The sequence below is a fragment of the Apostichopus japonicus genome, chromosome 1, assembly GCF_037975245.1.
Source record: "Apostichopus japonicus isolate 1M-3 chromosome 1, ASM3797524v1, whole genome shotgun sequence".
Classification (NCBI taxonomy): Eukaryota; Metazoa; Echinodermata; class Holothuroidea; order Aspidochirotida; family Stichopodidae; genus Apostichopus; species Apostichopus japonicus.
In genome coordinates this window covers 20,506,008-20,526,007 of record NC_092561.1, presented here as the reverse complement: position 1 = coordinate 20,526,007, position 20,000 = coordinate 20,506,008, and the positions used below count along the sequence as shown (strand labels likewise).

The 20,000-nt window shown below is 35.0% G+C and overlaps 2 protein-coding genes across 6 annotated transcripts in view; both read right to left on the bottom strand.

The window, feature by feature from the left end:
* Positions 1-4,841, bottom strand: part of LOC139971018 (uncharacterized) — a 62,134-nt gene extending 57,293 nt beyond the window's left edge. The window contains exons 1-5 of one of the 4 annotated variants that reach the window (XM_071977181.1): positions 4,002-4,816; positions 3,430-3,547; positions 2,835-3,062; positions 2,375-2,396; positions 1-1,013 (exon numbers count right to left, since the gene is read on the bottom strand). The exon at positions 1-1,013 is cut by the window's left edge and continues 1,872 nt beyond it. In XM_071977181.1, the coding sequence (XP_071833282.1) occupies positions 1,007-1,013; positions 2,375-2,396; positions 2,835-3,062; positions 3,430-3,547; positions 4,002-4,418 (792 nt within the window). In that variant the 5' untranslated portion in view covers positions 4,419-4,816 and the 3' untranslated portion in view covers positions 1-1,006. The other 3 variants (XM_071977165.1, XM_071977187.1, XM_071977175.1) reach the window with 3 other exon arrangements.
* A 6,911-nt stretch (positions 4,842-11,752) lies between these two features.
* The window catches only part of LOC139971037 (uncharacterized), a 42,913-nt gene continuing 34,665 nt past the window's right edge, over positions 11,753-20,000 (bottom strand). The window contains exons 1-5 of one of the 2 annotated variants that reach the window (XR_011794302.1): positions 17,351-18,198; positions 16,808-16,919; positions 16,168-16,234; positions 15,022-15,225; positions 11,756-14,156 (exon numbers count right to left, since the gene is read on the bottom strand). Coding sequence is in view for 1 of the 2 variants with exons in the window: in XM_071977195.1 (XP_071833296.1) it covers positions 13,753-14,156; positions 15,022-15,225; positions 16,808-16,919; positions 17,351-17,402 (772 nt within the window). In the remaining variant the exon portion in view is untranslated. Of the gene's footprint in view, positions 14,157-15,021; positions 15,226-16,167; positions 16,235-16,807; positions 16,920-17,350; positions 18,199-20,000 lie in introns of those variants that run through there. The other variant, XM_071977195.1, reaches the window with a different exon arrangement.

Below are 20,000 nucleotides of genomic sequence, written 5' to 3'. Positions count from 1 at the left end.
CATTACCTGATGCTAGTCTGTTGGTATTGGTGTCTTACCTACTTCTACATGAAACATTTCGATACAAAAAAGACATATATTGGCCTAGAAACGCGCTCATTTTATCCAAGTTGACGTTCTCTACAATACAACGTGAAACCCAACTTCTAACCTAAATATACGTAAGAGGCTTAGATTGTATAGTATTGGTCTATCTTGATGTTTATTCACTGTCCAAGCATTATTTATATTCGATGGCTTATGCAGGTGTACCTTATTTGTTTTTATGTTGGAATAGTCTCCACGAATTTATACCGTTATGAGTATTTCGAATGATGTTGGTCAGGAATTACCAACGGTACGCATTACATGTGTTCATTAGTAAGGGGCAATAACGATTTAACCTTGAGAACTGATCTTTGTCATGGAAATAATTCACAAGTTGTACAATGACTTTTTCATAGACCTAAACATGTTAGACCACGGTAATCCGTTGAAATTAAATAGTTTAAATCGTTTTTGCCGCATTTTGCTTTTACCATTGATACATTTTAATGATTGATGTCGAAATTAATATTCATTTCAATTTGTAGCACTAAAAGAAGCATTCGTTGATTTCAATCGCTTGGATTGATGCCAATTTGTTCCTCCTCAATTTATTGTTTCATACTTTATTTCATTCGTACAATCCACATTTTTGGGGATTTCGTAGCCGGACGCGTCACAGTTTGGAACATTACTTTCATTTGCTGAATAATTAACTTCGAGATTGTCTGTAAAGCTCATTGGTGAGACCATGGCTTCAGCATAAGGTACGCACGTATGACACGTTGCTGCTTTCCCTACGTCAGCACTAGCAAATGTAGGAACCGTTGCATCGACCGGTTGTAGAAAGATTGCTTCATTCGTTGAAACTGGTTTAGGAAATCCATTAGTCTTTAAATATCGAATATATATTGATAGAGCACCAACGACAAGCACAAGGATTGATACTGATACTAGAAGAACAACCACGACCGGAAAGAAGTTACATGCTGTTAGTTGTTGGTGTTTGCCGTTGAGGGAGGGTGTATCGAATGCCAATGGACCATGAAAAATAAAGAAGACAATAAAGACAATGCCATTAAGGTCTCTTTAAACATTAGAAATATCCAGCTAACTATTTCAACGCTAAACTGTATTAGGATACCAATCGTCAAACACAGGAAATAGATAATATTCAATTATACGTAATCCATATTTACTCACTTGCAATTTACAACAATTTACACCCGATTGCCCGTATGTGAACATATGTGAACATATGTGAACACATGCTTATAGAAAATCATTACTCGAGATAGGAATACACTAGAGAGCTTCCGATAGCTTTATTTTGCACATTAGACAGCCTGCTACAATAAACAACCTTTTCCGAAGGGGTCATATGGACCTTTTTTTTTGCCTTCAAAGATTTGTTTACATTAAAAAAAAACGGTCGTTTTGACCTTTTTTTTCAAAAAAATCGTGAGAACAGTGAAAAATTTCAAGTCAACTGACCCTATCTCATACAACTAGCTAAGACATACAAGGAATCAAATCAGGAGCCTCACATGCATATGTAGAGAGATGGCTCTATATTTGGGGAAAATATGTCAAAAATAACGTTTTTCGGTCTATGTTAAGGCCAAGAAACGGTCAACTTTCCGAAAATATTTCTCACGAATGCCTCACCCTACAGAAAAGATTTTTAGCTCTCCAGAAGCGCCACACTGAACTTCAATTCTACATAGAAACAATTTAGCAATAGCGCCTCCACTTTGTGAGAAATCCTTAGCAATTCAAGTCGAGCATTTTTATGCAATAGAATTTCGGTCAACCACAGTAGGGTAAATGTTATCACTCACTTAATTGAAACGGTAACTATTTAGCACATATTATCATGGCTAAATACTACTAAGAGGCGTTAGACCTTATTTTTATGGGCAATTTGACCATCCAGTCGTTGGAGGATGACGACATCGCTGAATCTGAAGAAGATTCTGACGATGAAATCCTGATGTGGTAAGCCACATGCACACACTATGTATTGTGTATACATGTATGATGTACTGTTGTCGCGCAATAGGCCTATATGACTCATCGTTACGCTTGATTACCATTGTATTACATAATATGTATGTTTGGAGGAAAAATCAGTCATATTCCTCACATTCAACATCAAATTATATTTTACTTATAAAATAACATGTCTTGAACTCATCAAACTATCAAAGTCCTGCAGATTTCATCAAAATAATTTCAAATGGGCCAAAAAAAAGTACAGTGTATGTATCTTAACCTCATTTGCATATTTACATATCTAATTAGCTCAATTATAAAAAAAATTATAAAAATTAAAACCTCATTTCAATACCTTTCTGTCAATACTTGGGTCCCTGTTGACAAAAATGACCAAATTTTAAGTAATCACAATGTGTAAATATATTTCCCCCAGGGGACAATTATATGATCACAATTGGGAATGAAGGGGTTAACAAGCAAAGGTCATAGTATGTGACCCTAATCAAGGAATAAGGATTTGTTTTGCATATAATAATAGCTCTTCTTCAATACACGATCATAACTATGGCATTTCCATTTCCTTTTTCAATTTTTGCTGACGTTGGAGCAGTCACAACTAATGACCATCACTTAGGAAATATTGATTATAAATGTTGTATTTGTTTAGTCTTAGAAGAAACTGGGATAGCGGCATAAACCGACAGCATCTATCAACAGTAATATAGCTTTCTATTTCCAAAGCAATCACGACAGCACATAGTTATCGTTAGAGGACTTATAAGTACCGGTAATGACTGAGTTATGTGTCTCACCATCTGACATTTGTTCTTTACTATAACTCGTTCCTGCTTTTGTTGATGCAATATGTGAGGCTGTGTGATGTTCGGCTGCTTCTGTTGATGCTCTGTGATGCGTTGATGATGTTGTGGTTGTTTCACGGTTCAAAACGTTCATGGTAATCTTTGTAATGCAGCCTTTAGCAGACTGACATGAAATGATGCAATTATTATGATATCTTGTTGCAGTGAATGTCGATGAACCTTGAAAGAAGAAACATTTCGTTCATTGAAGTTTCTCATGAAGCCAATTTCATTTCAATATTACTCTGTGGTGAGCATGTCGCCTCAGGTTGATTTAAACAAAGGCAAAACATATTTACTTTGACACAGACTGGAATATGTGGATTCTTGTATTTTACACTTTTTTACCGTGCAATTGCAACAAATCCTGACACACTTGACGAAATAAAAAATTCAATGCTATAAAATGAAAGATGACCAGTTTATACTGATTAACAGTCTTATCTTAATATTTGAATAACAGGATTATTTCTTAATGATGAAACCTACATATGTAATGTATGAATGATATTTTTTGAAAAGATTATATCATGGCCAATCCACCTACCTTCTGAACAGGATGTTGTAAACGTGCTCAACCCCAGACAATTAACTTGCACAAGTTCATCCTCAGGAATGTCAATATCGGATGTTTCTGTTGAACCAGTATGACTGCCATTGAAAGTCTACCAATAAACGCACAAAGGAGAACAAATAACGGATTTTCGTAGAAATAATAATAATAATCGTAGACAAAAAAATATTGTATAATCAATTCGTAAAACTTACGGATATTTTATTTTGAAAAATCTTGATTACAAAGTATCAGTTAATGTAGTGAATAAATGACAAAAATAGTTGGCTAAAAGTTATGTCTTAATTTGGTACCAATCTTGTCAATAAATTGATTTAAAACGTTGAAATCAGTTTAAACGTTCATAATAAAAAAAACGTAAGGCTTTGCGATATGGAATAAAAATGTGCATAAAAAGAAGAAACCATCTTCATACAACAATTTTAAAAAGGGAATATTTTGGTTCTGCTCGAACACTACTTTCGCTGTACGTAGTCGTAGGCTACTACGTTTATGAAGTATATTTCATATAACATTGTTCCTTTTATTTAGCATAATTATCTTACCATGAAGAGGTCTCCGACAGTCACTTGAGCTTGGCAGACAACGATCAATTGGTTACAAGAAAAGGCGGTTGGGGGTAGGTTTGGATGGGCACATGTACATTGGTAATATTCGGCTGAATTCTCACTGACATCAGTTAAACGGAGAACTTCTCGACCATTGCGGTTTTCCGTAGCACAAACTTTATAATTTGTGTTGCACATATCATCCGAGATGTCAACGTGTGGAATTGCATTTGCAGGGAAGATGCGCCAAACGTACCTAGGACAACCTGCTAACTGCTCACATTTAAATGTTACATTTTGGCCAACTACTGCAGTTATATTCCTATTATCATAATCCGATTGAACACAACGGCAGTTGATGCATTTTAAGCAGTGGAAGAAACAAAATAATCCAAGAACAATACAAATATTCATACTGCGTCTTTCTCTCGTGTTGCACAGATGCAATTAATTGGACCAAACAGTAAAGTAAAATAATTTTGCATCAGCGTTACAGAACCATATTATCGATGAATTCATCGCTCCGTTGAAACTATAAGATCATTTCGAATTTTGCGCTATATAGTCTTTCGAGAAAATAACTCAGGTCTCTTCGGTATGGTCGTCTTGCGGTAAACAGAGTTATCATTTATTAATGTATGGTCATTTTCTGTACACCACAGACAGGTGTTAGAGGAAATCGAAGGCACTGCATTCGATAGATATAACCTTTGCACACCAAATAAAACAAGATATTTCCAGGACACTGTGTCTTTTTGTGTAACCACCGTCTTAATGTAAGTTGACTATGCGATTGAACGAAACCGAGCGTTGATGCACGTCGTCATAGTATTAGACTACAACGATAAATGAACAGGACTGGGACTTGTGTAAAGCCATCTAAAGGACATCCGCATATCTTGCAATGATTCATTATTGTTATTTTTGGCTAACTATAAGAGCATGAGGAAGTAATTTTATCTGATAATTAAATGCAAAATGAAACAATGATAAACAGGTAAAGTGAAAGTTTAACTTTATTTATTCTGTCAACACCCTTCGATTTATTATAAATCGATAAACTTCCCAAAATATGCTAGAAGAATAGTCGATTTGGAGATACGGAAAACCCATCTGTACATCAACTTATTATCATTTGCGCAACATTAGCAAGATTAGAAGATATCTGACTAGACAAGCAACTGAACAGTTGCTGCACTCCCTGATAACATCTCGACTTGACTACGGTAATTCTTTGCTCAATGCGATTACAAATGCATCAATGAATATACTGCAACGGATTCATAGCACCGCCGCACGAATAGTGACAAAAAGTCCTATAAGCTAAGTCATATAACACCAGTGTTTAATGACTTACATTGGATGGCAAATTCTGCCCGCATTGAATTTAAGCTGCTGCTTCTCACCTACGTGTGTGAATGGAATGGCCCGGATCATACCTGAAGAACGTTTTGGGCCCATATCATCCATCCCATGACTTAAGGTCCTCTTATTAGGCACTTTTTAAAGTTTCAAATGCCAGACTTCCTTCATGTGGTTCCAAGGTTTTCGTAATCGCAGCTCCTACTTACCACTTAACATCAGGAAGGCCACCTCATTTAAATGTTTCAAATCCCAGCTGAAGACATTTCTATTTTATAGATATTTTCATCTTTAAGTTCTCGACTGCGGCTTTCAACAAGCCTTCGGCACTGGATTTATGGCGCATTATTAAGTGATTTATTCACATAACATCACATCTACCAACTTGCCCAAGAAGACACAGTTCCCAAAAAGGAGCGTATTAATAGTAACAAAACACCTACAAAGGATTTATAATTTTAATTTTAATATTTTAATTATAAGGACTGAACAACTACCCCATTCAATTAGCTTTCGTAACCTTTCTCTTGAGTAGAACGACTCAATACATGCAATCCCACGATACTTTTTCTTTACCTTATGGATGCAAACCTTATATACTTTTGATTTGATTGATGTCGAAATTTTAACTGATGCAGATCACGTTCTAGTGAAATTTCCTTGTTGTGATATCGAAAAGGGAACACTTTACAAGGCCCATAAACTGGGAATTTATGCTATGTAGTTTGGTGTAAATCTACAATTGTTCAAAAGAGCTGGAGTCGAGAATTTTGTTGTTTCATTCCTCCTTCCAAGTTTAACCCATAAAGAATAAAAGAAAAAATTGGAGTGGGGGGGGGGGGCACTTTGGAAACTTGCAGATAAATTCTCACGCAGATTTCTGTGTTTGATTCGACTAAACGGTTATTTGGGCATTATCAATGAAAATAAAGACATATTTGGAAGTGCTCTACATGGCCATTGTAATTCCAATGTTTTGCTTATTATAATTCTTAACCGTGCTGAAAGTGAACTCGTGAAGTTTTCGTCCAGTACAAAATATCGATGTATATATACCCTACATTTCAACCTTAACAGATGATGAGGCCATAATCTACTTATATGATTGTATAAACAGTCTAGCACTATAACGTTTATAAAGTAGTTGGAAAATGCCTCTACCAGTGCAGTATAATACCTAATACAGCATAATAATATAACAATAACATATACGGAAGCGTAGAAATGATACGTTATTTAACAAAGTATGACTTCACGTGACCACATTTGACGTACAGATACAGTAATGGATATACAATATATCTCATGTCCAGTATACTATGTTACAACCCAGTCTAAATGATGACTCTAAACTACATGTCCATTGTCACACCGCTTGATGAATTTTGACTTAAGGTTGGCTCTCTAGTCACATATATATATATGGGATGAAAATTGGATTATAATTAAACTTTCTGAATGCTGCATAAACCTCGCCTCATTAATATTCATTCAAAGGTGCCATATATCATACTGAAACCTAACTGTAATGCAAAGCAAAGACTGTTCATTCCATTGTACTTGGGTAGGGGTTTCATAGCTATGTTTATCTTAACCTTAGTTTCAGCTGTTACAGTAGGTGCCGTGTCAAAATTAGGGTAGGGCATGTCCTAAGATGACTTACTCTAATGTTTAGTTTTTGGCAGATTGTGAGTCTCCATCATTCTTTCTTGGCTGTTGAAAAAGATGAAATGAACTACCAATGGTCTACAAATCTGAAAGACTGAGATGATTTAAGGCATTAAAAATTATTTTAGAAAATCTTGAGTGCAACAAGAAATTTCCGCAGCAAGAGATGTCACTGGGTTGAGGAGCATTATGCTAACAGTTGAACTGTCCTATAGTTCAACAATCTAAACGATCATGGTGGCAAATAAATGGGCTGTAATAGCCATCAGATATATCATGTGGTTGGTAGGAAATATCAGAAATATAATATCGAATACTAATTCTATCTAAGCTCTAGCGTCCTTGGAAACGACGACTTTAGTAAGTCAATGGAGCAATTAATTGTGATATGACATCAGTAATACAAACATCTTCTCTGCACTCATTATACATCTGCCTACAAATGCACTTAGTTAATCAACGACTAACCAATCTTTGTATAAAAAAAAATGGTAGACAGAGGGACTGCACGTTTGTGATAAGTTTCAAAAATGTAAATCATCATCTGCAGCCTATGAGATTTATACTGACCCGTTGGTAGAATTTATTTTTCACTTCACACCCCAGACTCAGTTCCTTAATGATTATTGAGAAAAAAATGGAATCCTACTTCAGTTTTCGATGGTGATATAAACATAATATTAACGAAACCATCAACAGACATTACGATTTGATATCAATTAGTATCGTGTAAATATATGCTTCGAAGCACAAGAATCATACTGTGTAAAATTCGACATTGCTCACGGAATTCCGAGTCCATATTTTACTGACGATCTGACATAAAATGATATACACATCTCCCATCATTGTGATACTAGGTCAATGTTAAAAACGTATACGTAAAATAATTCTTTAAGTTTGTATTTGAAATTTTCGTAGACTATTTAGTGACAGCGAAAAGTTGAGGGGGCTCTTTCAACTTGTATATGTGATATTACCTTTTAGTAGTCAACGATACATGGTGCTCACTGTATTATTCGAATCTAATACTTACAGTACACTGCGTTGTTTATCATGTACTACATGTACGGAAAGCTTTATATTAACGATATAGTATTAATAAGCCAACCCGCGTTTTTCAGATCTGGCAACTACTTTACGTTTTGTATCATGTGGAAAGGATTGCTACTAGCGAGTAACTTATTATCACTTCTCCACTGTACCCATATTAGCGTATGACAGCATGGTTAACCTTGTTTTTCTCACCAAATTAGTAACTGATTAACTACCAAACTATGTAACTAAAATAACTATATATAGCCCGCATCTTGATTACGTGGAGTAATTCACAATTATTCAAATTCATGACGATAATGAGGTGTCGGAATTTGATATGAACTTATCTATGTTATAAATTAGAAAGAAGGTCTATCAACTTATCTATGTTGTTAATTGAATACAAAAAGGTTGACCAACCATGATTATCAGCAATAATACGTTTTATTTGTTCAACTGACGGAGGCTAGTCAGGTTCAAAATGCAGTTTTGTACGCGTTTAAAAAAATTGTAGGTAAAAATTGCGTTTAACCACAAGTTAAACTTTCCTATAGAGTTGACCGTATTGCCACACATCTTCAACTTCAGCTTATCCACTGTATTCTAAACGTTATGGGGTACGGCAAACTTACTGCTCATATGGTTGCATTTGCGTGGTAAACTTAAAGAACCTTCGGCAGAACGCACGATATTATTAGCAACAATAGTGAATAAATATACTCCTAACTCATTCCTGGAAGGTACTAATGATCGAGCAACTCGGAGAGTTGTCTGTTGCTCGTTTCTTTGAGTCTATCCAGGCTGCTTACTTTTTGATTTCTCAATGGCAGCTGGTCCATGAAGGAACGGATCATTGAGATTGCGCTACCATGCAGAGAAACAATGGCGAAACCTTTGAAATATGCTTGCAATTCTAAAGCAGTGGCCTTCGATCATGAAATGTTGGAATGAACACGAAGGAACGGGATTGGTTGGAGGCCTCAATGGATGGAACCGTGAATCGCACGTTTGGCAATTGAACTGCAAGATATCCGTTCCTTTAATTTGTTAATACCGCCACACGCATTTTGGAACACATTGTGATGAACTGTAGAGTACGACTGCCAAACAGCTAATGATCAATTATACAACAGTATGCCTATGACCGCTTTCCATTTATAGGACAAAACGCTGAATAATTAGCCAAAAAGGAAATAGCGCTTCCGTAGCAGTTCCTACAAGTTTGGAAACTAATAAAATATGTTACGAGGATGCATACAGTTGGCGGCCTTTTCCACCTTACGGACACAATGTACGTCAGAAAGTTAATCCTAAGGACGACATTAAGTTATTGCTTAATAAAATGTTAACGGCACTACCTATATCTGTCTTTATGCTCCCATTAAAAGTTACATCTTACTTTTGTCATTATAAGCCATATATATTTATTTTATTTGGGTTTATCTTTTTGTATTTCTTTTCGGGCCTACTTCTAGACACGTTTTTTCCTGTAATATTAGTTACTTTAGAGACAGTACAATAATATTTTCTCTCCCTTTTTTGATAAATCGATGGAAGTCGTAAGAGAAAAATAAGTTATTATGCTTAAGATAAGACATGTGCTAAAGACTTGTTAACATGTAGGCATTGATACTGATAAACTCAGTTGAAGTTTGTGACAACGATACGTAGTTTATATGATGTTGTCATTACATGCCGGAGATATATTGTTGGAATGGTGTTGCACTCATTTCTCAATATGTCAATGTGAACTTCATTTTCAACTCTCAAGCGTACACTCCGTCCGCCGATACGTCACGGTGAAAGGTTCCATACGTTTTTAATACCCAGATTCTACACAAGCCTGTCATTAAACATAGAACAAAGGAAGACACAACGGAATGACACACCTTAAACAGATGTTAATTCAAATTGTTAATTTCACGATTATGGAAGCCATCATGATGTTATTTTGAGACACGAGGATTAATGTCGTAAACAGAACATGTAGACAAAATTGGAACTATGTACAAGCTGTTACTAAAATAAAACATATTTTACATTTAATATAACGATGGCCTAGGTTTCACGACAACAACGCTCTACGTCATAATTTATCAAGTTCATAACCTTAGTGTTAGCATCATTTCGTTGTTTTGTATTAATATGTTATAACAGGGGAAGCAGCATTGATACCAACAACTAGCAGCATATATATATATATCTATTTGTATATATATTTATATATATATAAATATATATATATATATATATACATACAGATATATATATATATAAATATATAGATATATAGATATATATAAAGATATATATATATATATATAGATATGTGTCAATATATATTTATAATTGAAAATAGTAGTTAGTTAGAAAATACAAACCTTAATGTTGTCCTTATGACAATCGTACAATCGAGATTCCTATCTAATGTTGAGATAAGTAGTTTCAATAGGAATATGAATCAATGTCGTATTATTCCTTGGACACAAAGAATCTCAGAAAGGAAATCTGGAGAGATTCTATTATTGCGCAATAAAATGTTAACGACACTACCTACATTCGTCTTTATGGCCCCATTAACAAGTTACATCTTACTTTTGTCATTATAAGCCATACGTGTCTATTTTATTGGGGTTTTCGTTTTGTATTTCTTTCCGGGCCTGCTTCTAGGAACCTTTACCTCCTGTAATGATATTTTCTTCAGGGACAGTACGGTAATATTTGTTCTCCCTTTTAGATAAATTGATTGAAGGCGTAATAGAAAAATAAATTATTAAGGTTAAGTTAAGACATGAGTTAAATACTTGTTAACATGTGGGCATACTTTTTAAGAAAAAGTCGACCACGAAAGAACCTGGGCACGAAAACCAAACTACCGAACGACTGATCCGCTCTCAACCCTAGTCCCCTTGCATCGGGACTGTGACTGTGTGATCATCGTCAGGTGTGCAACACCATTCCCCTCGAAAGGGTACAGATACTACGCATGATCTTAGCCAAAAGGCCGAGAAGCGGGCATTGGTGCTGATAAACTCAGTTGAAGTTTGTGAGAATGATACGTAGTTTATATGATATTTTCATTATATATGTTGGAGATATATCGTTGGATGGTGTTTTTTCTCAATATGTCAATGTGACATTCATTTTGAATTCCTAAGCGTACAATCCGTCCGCCGATACATCACGGTGAAAGGTTTAATACGTTTTAATACTCAGATACTACACAAGCCTGTCATTAAACATAGAACAATGATAAAAGAAGGAAATACCTCAAACATGTTACTTTAAACTGTTTATTTTACGATTATGGAAAGCCATGATGTTGTTATTTTGAGACACGAAGATTAAAGTCGTTAACAGTACATGCAGACAAAATGGGATATATGTACAAGCGGTTACTAAAATAAAACATAGTTTACATTAAGATAAAAGTGGCTTTGCTTTCAAGACAACAACGCTGTACGTCATAATTTATCAAGTTCATAACCTTAGTGTTAGCAAAATTTCGTTGTTTTGTATTGATGTGTTATAACAGGGGAAGCAGCATTGATACCAACAAATAACAGCATATTTATATATATATATATATATATATATATACATATATATATATATATATATATATAAATATATATATATATATATATATATATATATATATATATATATATATATTAATTTATATTAATAATTTAAAATAGTAGTTAGTTAGAAAATCCAGAACAGTGAAAAAGCTCCAGCCCACACCTATATATATGTAATAAAGCTTGCTGGTCTCTTCGGTGTACAATTTCCGCCATATCAAACATCAATGTTGTCCTTATAACAATCGTACAGTCGAGATTCCTATCTAATGTTGAGATAAGTAGTTTCAATAGGAATATGAATCGATGTCAATGTCGAATTTACATTTAAAAGAACTATAACACTTATTGTTCCTTAATCTCAGTCCGCACAAGAAATTTCATATTAAAAAGTTTTCTTGCCATAATTTACAATTTCTATGCACAATGCAAAGGAAAACAAATACATATTGTAAGATGAATATTATGTCATCGATATCTATATTTAAACACATCGTCAAAAGTTTATATTGAATAAAGAGATAATAATAATACTTATTTACATATCGCAATATACCGACGATCTCAATGTGCTTTACAAGAAAAAAAATTAGTACAAAAATACAGCATAGTAGAACAAAAACTTAAAGATACACGAAAAGATCGAAACAATTACAAGGTCCAATGAAAGTAGCACGTAAATAAGTGAGTTTTTATGAAGATGTATGATTTATCTGTTGTAGGGGGCATTTCTAATGTGGGTGGGGAGACAGAGTGTTTCAGAGTTTGGGGGCTGCAAATTGAAAAGGACGCTCACCATACTAATTTTTGGTGGTTTTAGGAGAATATCACTGTTAGATCTTAGTAAGCGAGTTGGAATTTGTAAGGTGAGTAAGTAGTAATATAGTTTGGGGCAAAACCACGAATGGCTTTGTAAGTGGGGTGGGAAGTTTGTACTTTACTCTTCCAGAAACAGGAAGCCAATGAAATTGGTGGAGAATATGTTTAAAGTGGTATATGTTATCTGTGAGGGTAACTAATTTGGCGGCAATGTTTAAATGCGCTGATGCTAAGAGAATTGGTAATCAGGAAGACCAAAAAAAGGCTGTTATAACAGTCAAGTCTGTATAAAACAAAAGCAAAGATAATTGTCTCGGTCAAATTTTGATCAAGATATTTGCAAATTGGCTAGATTTCTTACAGCGTGTGAAGCAGAGCGGTAGATATGTTATTTAAATGTGGTATCAATGAGAGTTTATCATCACAATTACACCCAGGTCTGTAACAGAGGGAACGGGAGATATACATGAATCGTTAATCTTAACGGTGGTTACAGGGGTGACAGTAAAGACCCTTGACGTAACATGCATCAATTCGGTTTATGTTGTCATTGAGAATTAGCTTATACATTATTCTAGTTGTTCAATAGACTGATCCTTTTCATCAATTTTCATTGAAACATAAACTTGTGAATCTTCTGAATAAATCATTCCTTGTAGACCGTGATATATGATGATGATACGACAGTAATAATATAGTTAACATGACCAATGAAGTTTAACGTATAAATTCTGTTGTAGAGTAACATTACTTTGTTTAGAGCATTAGCGTTTTGTAACGATGGATGTCAAAACACCGCAACAACTTTAAAACAAAATCCAGGTCATGTCCTTTAAATTCTTCCAGTGACAAATTTGTTTAGTCTACCAGAGTCTAGGGGAAGTGTTCTCGTGACTACACGATTCAATTTTGCAATGCGTTCGTTTATTTTGTCATTTGAAAACAACTGCTTCCTCCATGCAATTGTGAAAGTTACTCGAAGCATATAAAAGAAAACGTGGATGGTTAGTTTAGTTTGTTAGTGAAATAACAGAAAATGATCCAATAATGTATACGGAATACTAAACTAGATTTGATTCCTTTTCCTTATGTATACCGTATGTATACTCTGAATCAATAGTCTTTTCTTCATATTCTGAGCTTAATGGTTACATAATCCATTGCAAATGATACATTTTTATAATTGATATCAGACTCAATATTAAATTCAACTTGTAGCGGTCATAGCAGCATTCTTTGATATCGATCGTTTCGCTGGATGCCAATTTTAATCCGCCTTAATTTATTGTTTCATACTTTATTTCATTCGTACAATCCATATTTTTGGGGATTTCGTAGCCGGACGCGTCGCAGTTTGCATCATTACTTTTAGATGCTGAACAATTCACTTCGAGATTGTCTGTAATGCTCATTGGTGAGACCATGACTTCAGCATTAGGCACGCAAGTATGACGCGTTGCTGCTTTCCCCGCGTCAGCATTAACATATGTAGAAACCGTTCCATCGACTGGTTGTGAAAAGATTGCTTTATTTGTTGAAACTGGTTTAGGAAATCCATTAGTCTTCAAATATCGAATATATATTGAAAGAGCGCCAACGACAAGCACCAGGATTGATACTGATACTAGAAGAACAGCCACGACCGGAATACATTTACACGCTGTTAGTTGTTGGTGATTGCCTTTGGTGTAGCGAATGCCAATTGACCATGAAAAATAAAGTAAACAATAAAGACAATGTCATTAAGGTTTCTTAAACATGAGAAATACCCAGCTAACTATTTCAACGCTAAACTGTATTAGGATACCAATCGTCAAAAACAGGAATTAGATAATATTCTAGCATACATACTCACTTGGTTCTTTCCATTGGCTTCAGATGCTTAACAAGCAAAGTTCATAGTATATATGTGAGCTAAATCAACGAATAATTATTTGTTTTGCATAGAAATAAATGTAATGTAATGTAAATAAAATCTTATAGAGCGCACTACGCGCGATGCATCTGTGCGCTTTACAAACAATCTAGAAAATATAATGACATGAAACATTAAATACAAAAAACAGTAAATACATATACCATCTACAGATATATACAGGAATATGAGAACGAAAAACTATTAAAAGCACTGGTGAAGAGTAAAGCGATAAAACAGATTGATTGCAACATGTACAATTTGAATGCTAAAAAGTGAAAATTCCAATTGAAGTTACAACCTAAAAAACCCTAAAAGAACCTAAAAAAATAAATATATATATTTTATATATTTCTTCAGTACGCGATCATGACTATGGTTTCCAACATTTTTATTGTATGCATTTCTTTTCAATTATAGCTGAAGTAGAAGCAGTCACAACTACTTGCTAGGGAAATGATGATTCTAAATTTGATATTTGTATAGTCTTAGAAAATCTGAGACGCATAAACTGACAGCAACTATTAACAACTATAGACCTATAGCTACTATTACAAAAACAATCACGACAACAATATAATAACCGTTAGAGGACATACCAATACCGGTACTGACTGAGTTTGTGTCTTACCATCTGTCATTTCTTCTTTACTATAACTCGCCAATGATGTGGTTGATGCAATATAATGTAGGGCTACGGTCGTTGAAGATGAATTTGTGGGAGTTTCACGTTGCAATACGTTGATGGTAACCCATGTGGCGCCTTTTCTACTACAGTTACATTCGATGAAGCAATTTTGATGAGATCTTGTTGCAGTGAACATTTTCGATGAATCTTGAATATAAAGAAAATTTCCATATTATCTTGAAACATGAGAGTTTTTTTAAACAGTTTCACAAATCGTGAGCTATCTTTGAAGTTCAGCTTTTACTTGGTGAATTTCTCTGTTCCTCTAAAGAAATGAAATAATACTGGTTTATTAGCAAACCTAGATAAATTTTTTTTCATGATTTTACGTATTAGCTGTTGTTTGGTAAATCTTGCAATCTTCCACTTTTACCCTCATATTTATCTTTCACAACACTGTATGCAGTCATACAAAGATATACAGCGGTATAAGGCTCTGACAAATAAACAAATCGTCATCCACAGGAGGAAAAAAACGCCAGCCAAAATTTAGTTACGTCAAGTCAGAGATTTCGTTTCGTTTCATAGAACTACATATATTTCAGACTCTTACATCTTTAATAGAATACAAACAATATACAACCAGGCAAATGAAAGGAAAAAGCTGGGGAGTGATTACAAAAAAACTTTGCAAATGCTTGTAGGTGTAATCACCACGAAATCTACAGCACGATCCATACATAGCAAACATGTGATGTTTATTTAGAAAGAATAAAAGAACGAACTAGCACCAAACGGTTTGTTTGCTAGAACTGTTTGGGACAGCACTGAAAAAATCTTAACTTCATATTTGTATACTAATTCTGGTTTTCTCCTTGGCGCCCTTGGTTCAAGGGGGGGGGGGTGGGTTAATGCTAGAGCTGTGGCATAGGTAGGTATTACCAGTGATTTGGAAGGCGGAAAACGGGTGGTTTCGGGTATTTCTCAGAAGGAGATTCGTAGATGGTACGGTGCATCAAAAGGGACGTTTGAAATTTCAATTTGTCAGTACTTTATTTTTCCTTCTTCTCCAAATTTCAAATATATTCTCCAATTTCATATTCTTTGTCAACCGTCGAAATGTTTATATCAGAAATACCAACTACAGACCCCCTTTTTTCGTCAGATTTTGACTATATTCTTGACGTTTTCCACGGTATGAAAAGTCTTGAAGGAACTAGAAAGAAATTAAGGGAACAAATTGAAATAGAAAATTAAATTGAAATTTGGACATTTGAGGTCAAATATTCGACTGTTTTATCCATTGTTTCCCATCACCAGGGAGAGAGTTGGGGTCATGTAACGTCGTGAAACTTCCCTGCACATTGTATAATACGGTATTTGATGAATGCCCCTTTTTGCAGCCCCCTAATCCCATTTGTGAATTCTTAAACAAATGACATGACATGGTTAAATAAGAATAACACTTAGGTACAACCCAGCTAATATGTGGTTTTAATAGATAACCTCTTAGTTCAGAATAGTGACACGAGGGTTTATTTCTTTGAAACTTAATTGGTTTTCAGTTGGAGTAAAGTTCATCGTCAGCGTCACCGTCAAGCCGTTCGAGTGGTTTTTAATGATATTCGATGGAAAACAAACAGCATATTGGGACTGTACCAGTATCTAGGAAACTGTTACGATTTGTGGATTTCATACCAAGAAAATGAACAGATAACAGTTAAAAGAAATGTTTTATGAAACATATTAAGTTTTGGAAACCCTCCTTAGGATTCAAGTGAACACGTACCTTCTGGACAGTTGTGCCGGTTACTGGTCTTTGGACACTTCACTCTTATGTATTCACCTTCTGAAACGTTGATAACATGAGTCTGCGTGGGACCAACATTACTTGAATTGAACTGAAACCAAAATATATTTCAAACATTGCTGCATGTTTATCGACGGAAATATAATAACACAGTAAGGATATTACTCTTATTAATCATAAAAATAACATACAACATCCTGTTCGGTAATGATAACAATGCATACGCAGTCCTAAACGACATACTAATTAATTCATGATAGAAAGCGGGGAACACTGAAAGCGAACTCGTAAACTGTCTTTCTTGAAACTAAGATCAGACGTAAAACATCTATGTAAATACCAAAATAAGGAATTTTGATGAACAATACATTTGTGAGCGTTATATCCTAAACTCGTCATTACTATGGAGAGCATGGTGAAGTTTTGCTTAACGCTACGTTCTCCCATCTCGATTGTTAATCTTATGTCTAATGTATTTTAGAGCTAACTGTAAATGTCTTCGTAAAATGTGCAAATTCTTACCATCAAAACGTTGTTGACACGGACTTCAAATTGGCAATTAACGACATTCAATTGTTCACACCCAAAGGCATATGCTGGGTCTGAGGCACAAAGACATTGGTAATATCCAGCTACACGATTATCTATGTCAGTTAAACGAAGAACGTTTCGTCCATCATATGCTGTTTCGTGACATGCTTTATAGCGTTTATTGCATTGTTCTACAAAAAGGTCAATGCGACTTGTATTTGCAAGGTAGATGAACCAAGTAAAATACGGACAGCTTCCATCTATTCCACATTGTAAGGTGACATTTTGACCGATGACTGCGGTTGTACTTGCATCTCGATAGTCAGAATCTAAACAATGTTCCCTACTGCTTATACAACAATGGATGAAAGATAAGAATCCCAGAAAGAAGTATGCATGCATGATAATTTGATTAGTGTTCCTTCGTGTCTACAGGTGAAAGGAAATTCTGCGGTTCAAGATAAAAGTAAGCTAATGAGTACACGCAAACCAGCACTAACAATTTGTACACGTTATAGCTTCAATAGCACGTTGATCCAATTATCGATTGAGACAGAGAAACTCTGTTTCGAACTGGCTCTACCGTAGTGTAATCTTCAGTGGCATACATTCGTTTTCAGTAATAAAATTATCCATATCATAACATAATCTGCTCGGAACGTTGCGTTCACCGCTGAACTGACTGATACCCAGCGTAATACAACATTAATCGTTTGCACACTGAATGAAAATGATAAAATAGTCTGATCTGTACACGATGCGACAACTTACGGAAATTAATGAAACAGTTTTTCATTCTTACACGCTCGTGCTGGAAGCTGGCTTTCTAAAGTTGTTTATAAATTCGTTTGTACGGTAGCTTATAGATTCATGTATTTCAGCACGACATTTCTATACAGAAACAGTACAGAAGATTTAGCACCGTCTGTACCACATCTGCACTTTGTAAAAATAATGATGAGTCATATTATAATTTGAAGAAAGTATATAGAACAACGAGGAAGTAGTTGAACATTAAAAGGAATTTCGAAAGGTATGATCGCCATTTAAAGGGAAACCCAGTATGAAACGAGGTTTCTCTGCAGGTGTGTCATCCTCTGGATAGATCACCTTCCAAATTAAAGTTTTATTCCAAATGTCTCAAAAAACTCTTGAATACATCGAAATGTTGACATGCACAATAAATAGTATTCTGTTGGTAGGGGTGGGGGGGGGGGGAAACAAGGACAAACGCTCAAATGCAACAAAATAACGTACAAAGAGAAAATGACATCAGTCAACATGGAATTTGTGGTAACTTAAATGTCAACCGCTTTGCCTTGAGAGTCTGCTTGTTAGCGTGGACTTTGCATTTCAGTATGTAATGTTAAAACTATCATATTAGTCTAAGTATCATAGAAAGATGTCAACGTTAACGATTTTATGAATGAACTGAGGAAGAGCAGTAGCCCTAATGATTTTTTTCGGTGATTTGTTGCTGGTTTATTTTTGTGAGAAGAACTGATACTAGAGCTATGTTTTATTTAGGTTAATTAACCTTCTTCGCAACGCTAACATCTACGAAAATTCCAGCACTTCTACAGATGCCCTCACGTGGTCAGCACCTTTCATTGTCCAAGTTAAATAAGTACTCTAAATCTGGTCCAGTCTAGCACTATATTGGTTTTCAAGATATGTATTTCTCATTCAGTAGTTGGAAAATGCCTCTATCAGTAACCTAATACAAGATAATAAAATATTATTTATACGGAAGCGTAGAAAGGATACGACATTGAATAAAAATGACATCACGTGACTACACTTGACGTACAGAACACAGTAATGGACATAATATGTATTTCACATCCAGTAGTGAGTTACACATCAGGCATAATGATGACTCTAAGGTACATGTCAATTGCCACACCGCTTTATACATTTTGAATCATGGTTGGCTGTTAAGTCGCATATCTATATGAGGTGAAAATTAATAACAATTGAACATTTGGAATGCTACATAATCTTCGCCTATTAATATTCATTCAAAGGTGCCATATATCAAACTGGAAACTGACTGTAATGCAAAGCGTAGACGGTAAATTCCATTCTAGTATGGTAGGGGTTTCGTAGCTATGTTTATCTTAACCTAATTTTAGCTGTTACAGTAGGTACCGTATCACAATTAGAGTAGGGTATGTCCGCCTGCAAGGATAACCGGACAATATTCCTAACAGAAAATAGTCCAAAGGTGACCTACTCTAGTGTTTTGTTTTTGGCATATTGTGAGTCTCCATCATTCTTGGTTGGCTGTTGAAGAGGATGAAATGAACTACCGATGGTCTGAAAAGTCTGGAAAATTGAGATGAGTTAAGGCATTAAAAAAGTATTTTAGAAAATCTTGGGTGCAACAAGAGCTGTCACTGGGTTGAGGAGCATCATGCTAACATTTGATATGTTCTAGCTCAAAAATCTAAACGGTCATGGTGGCAAATAAATGGGATGTAATAGCCATCAGATATATCATAAGATTGATAGACATGTCAGTTGAAAACTTCTAAGCTCTAGCGGCCTTGGTTGAAAGCTATGACTTTAGTTAGTCCATGGAGCAAATAATTGTGGTATGACAACAGTACTTTGAGCATCTTCTCTCCACTCATGATAC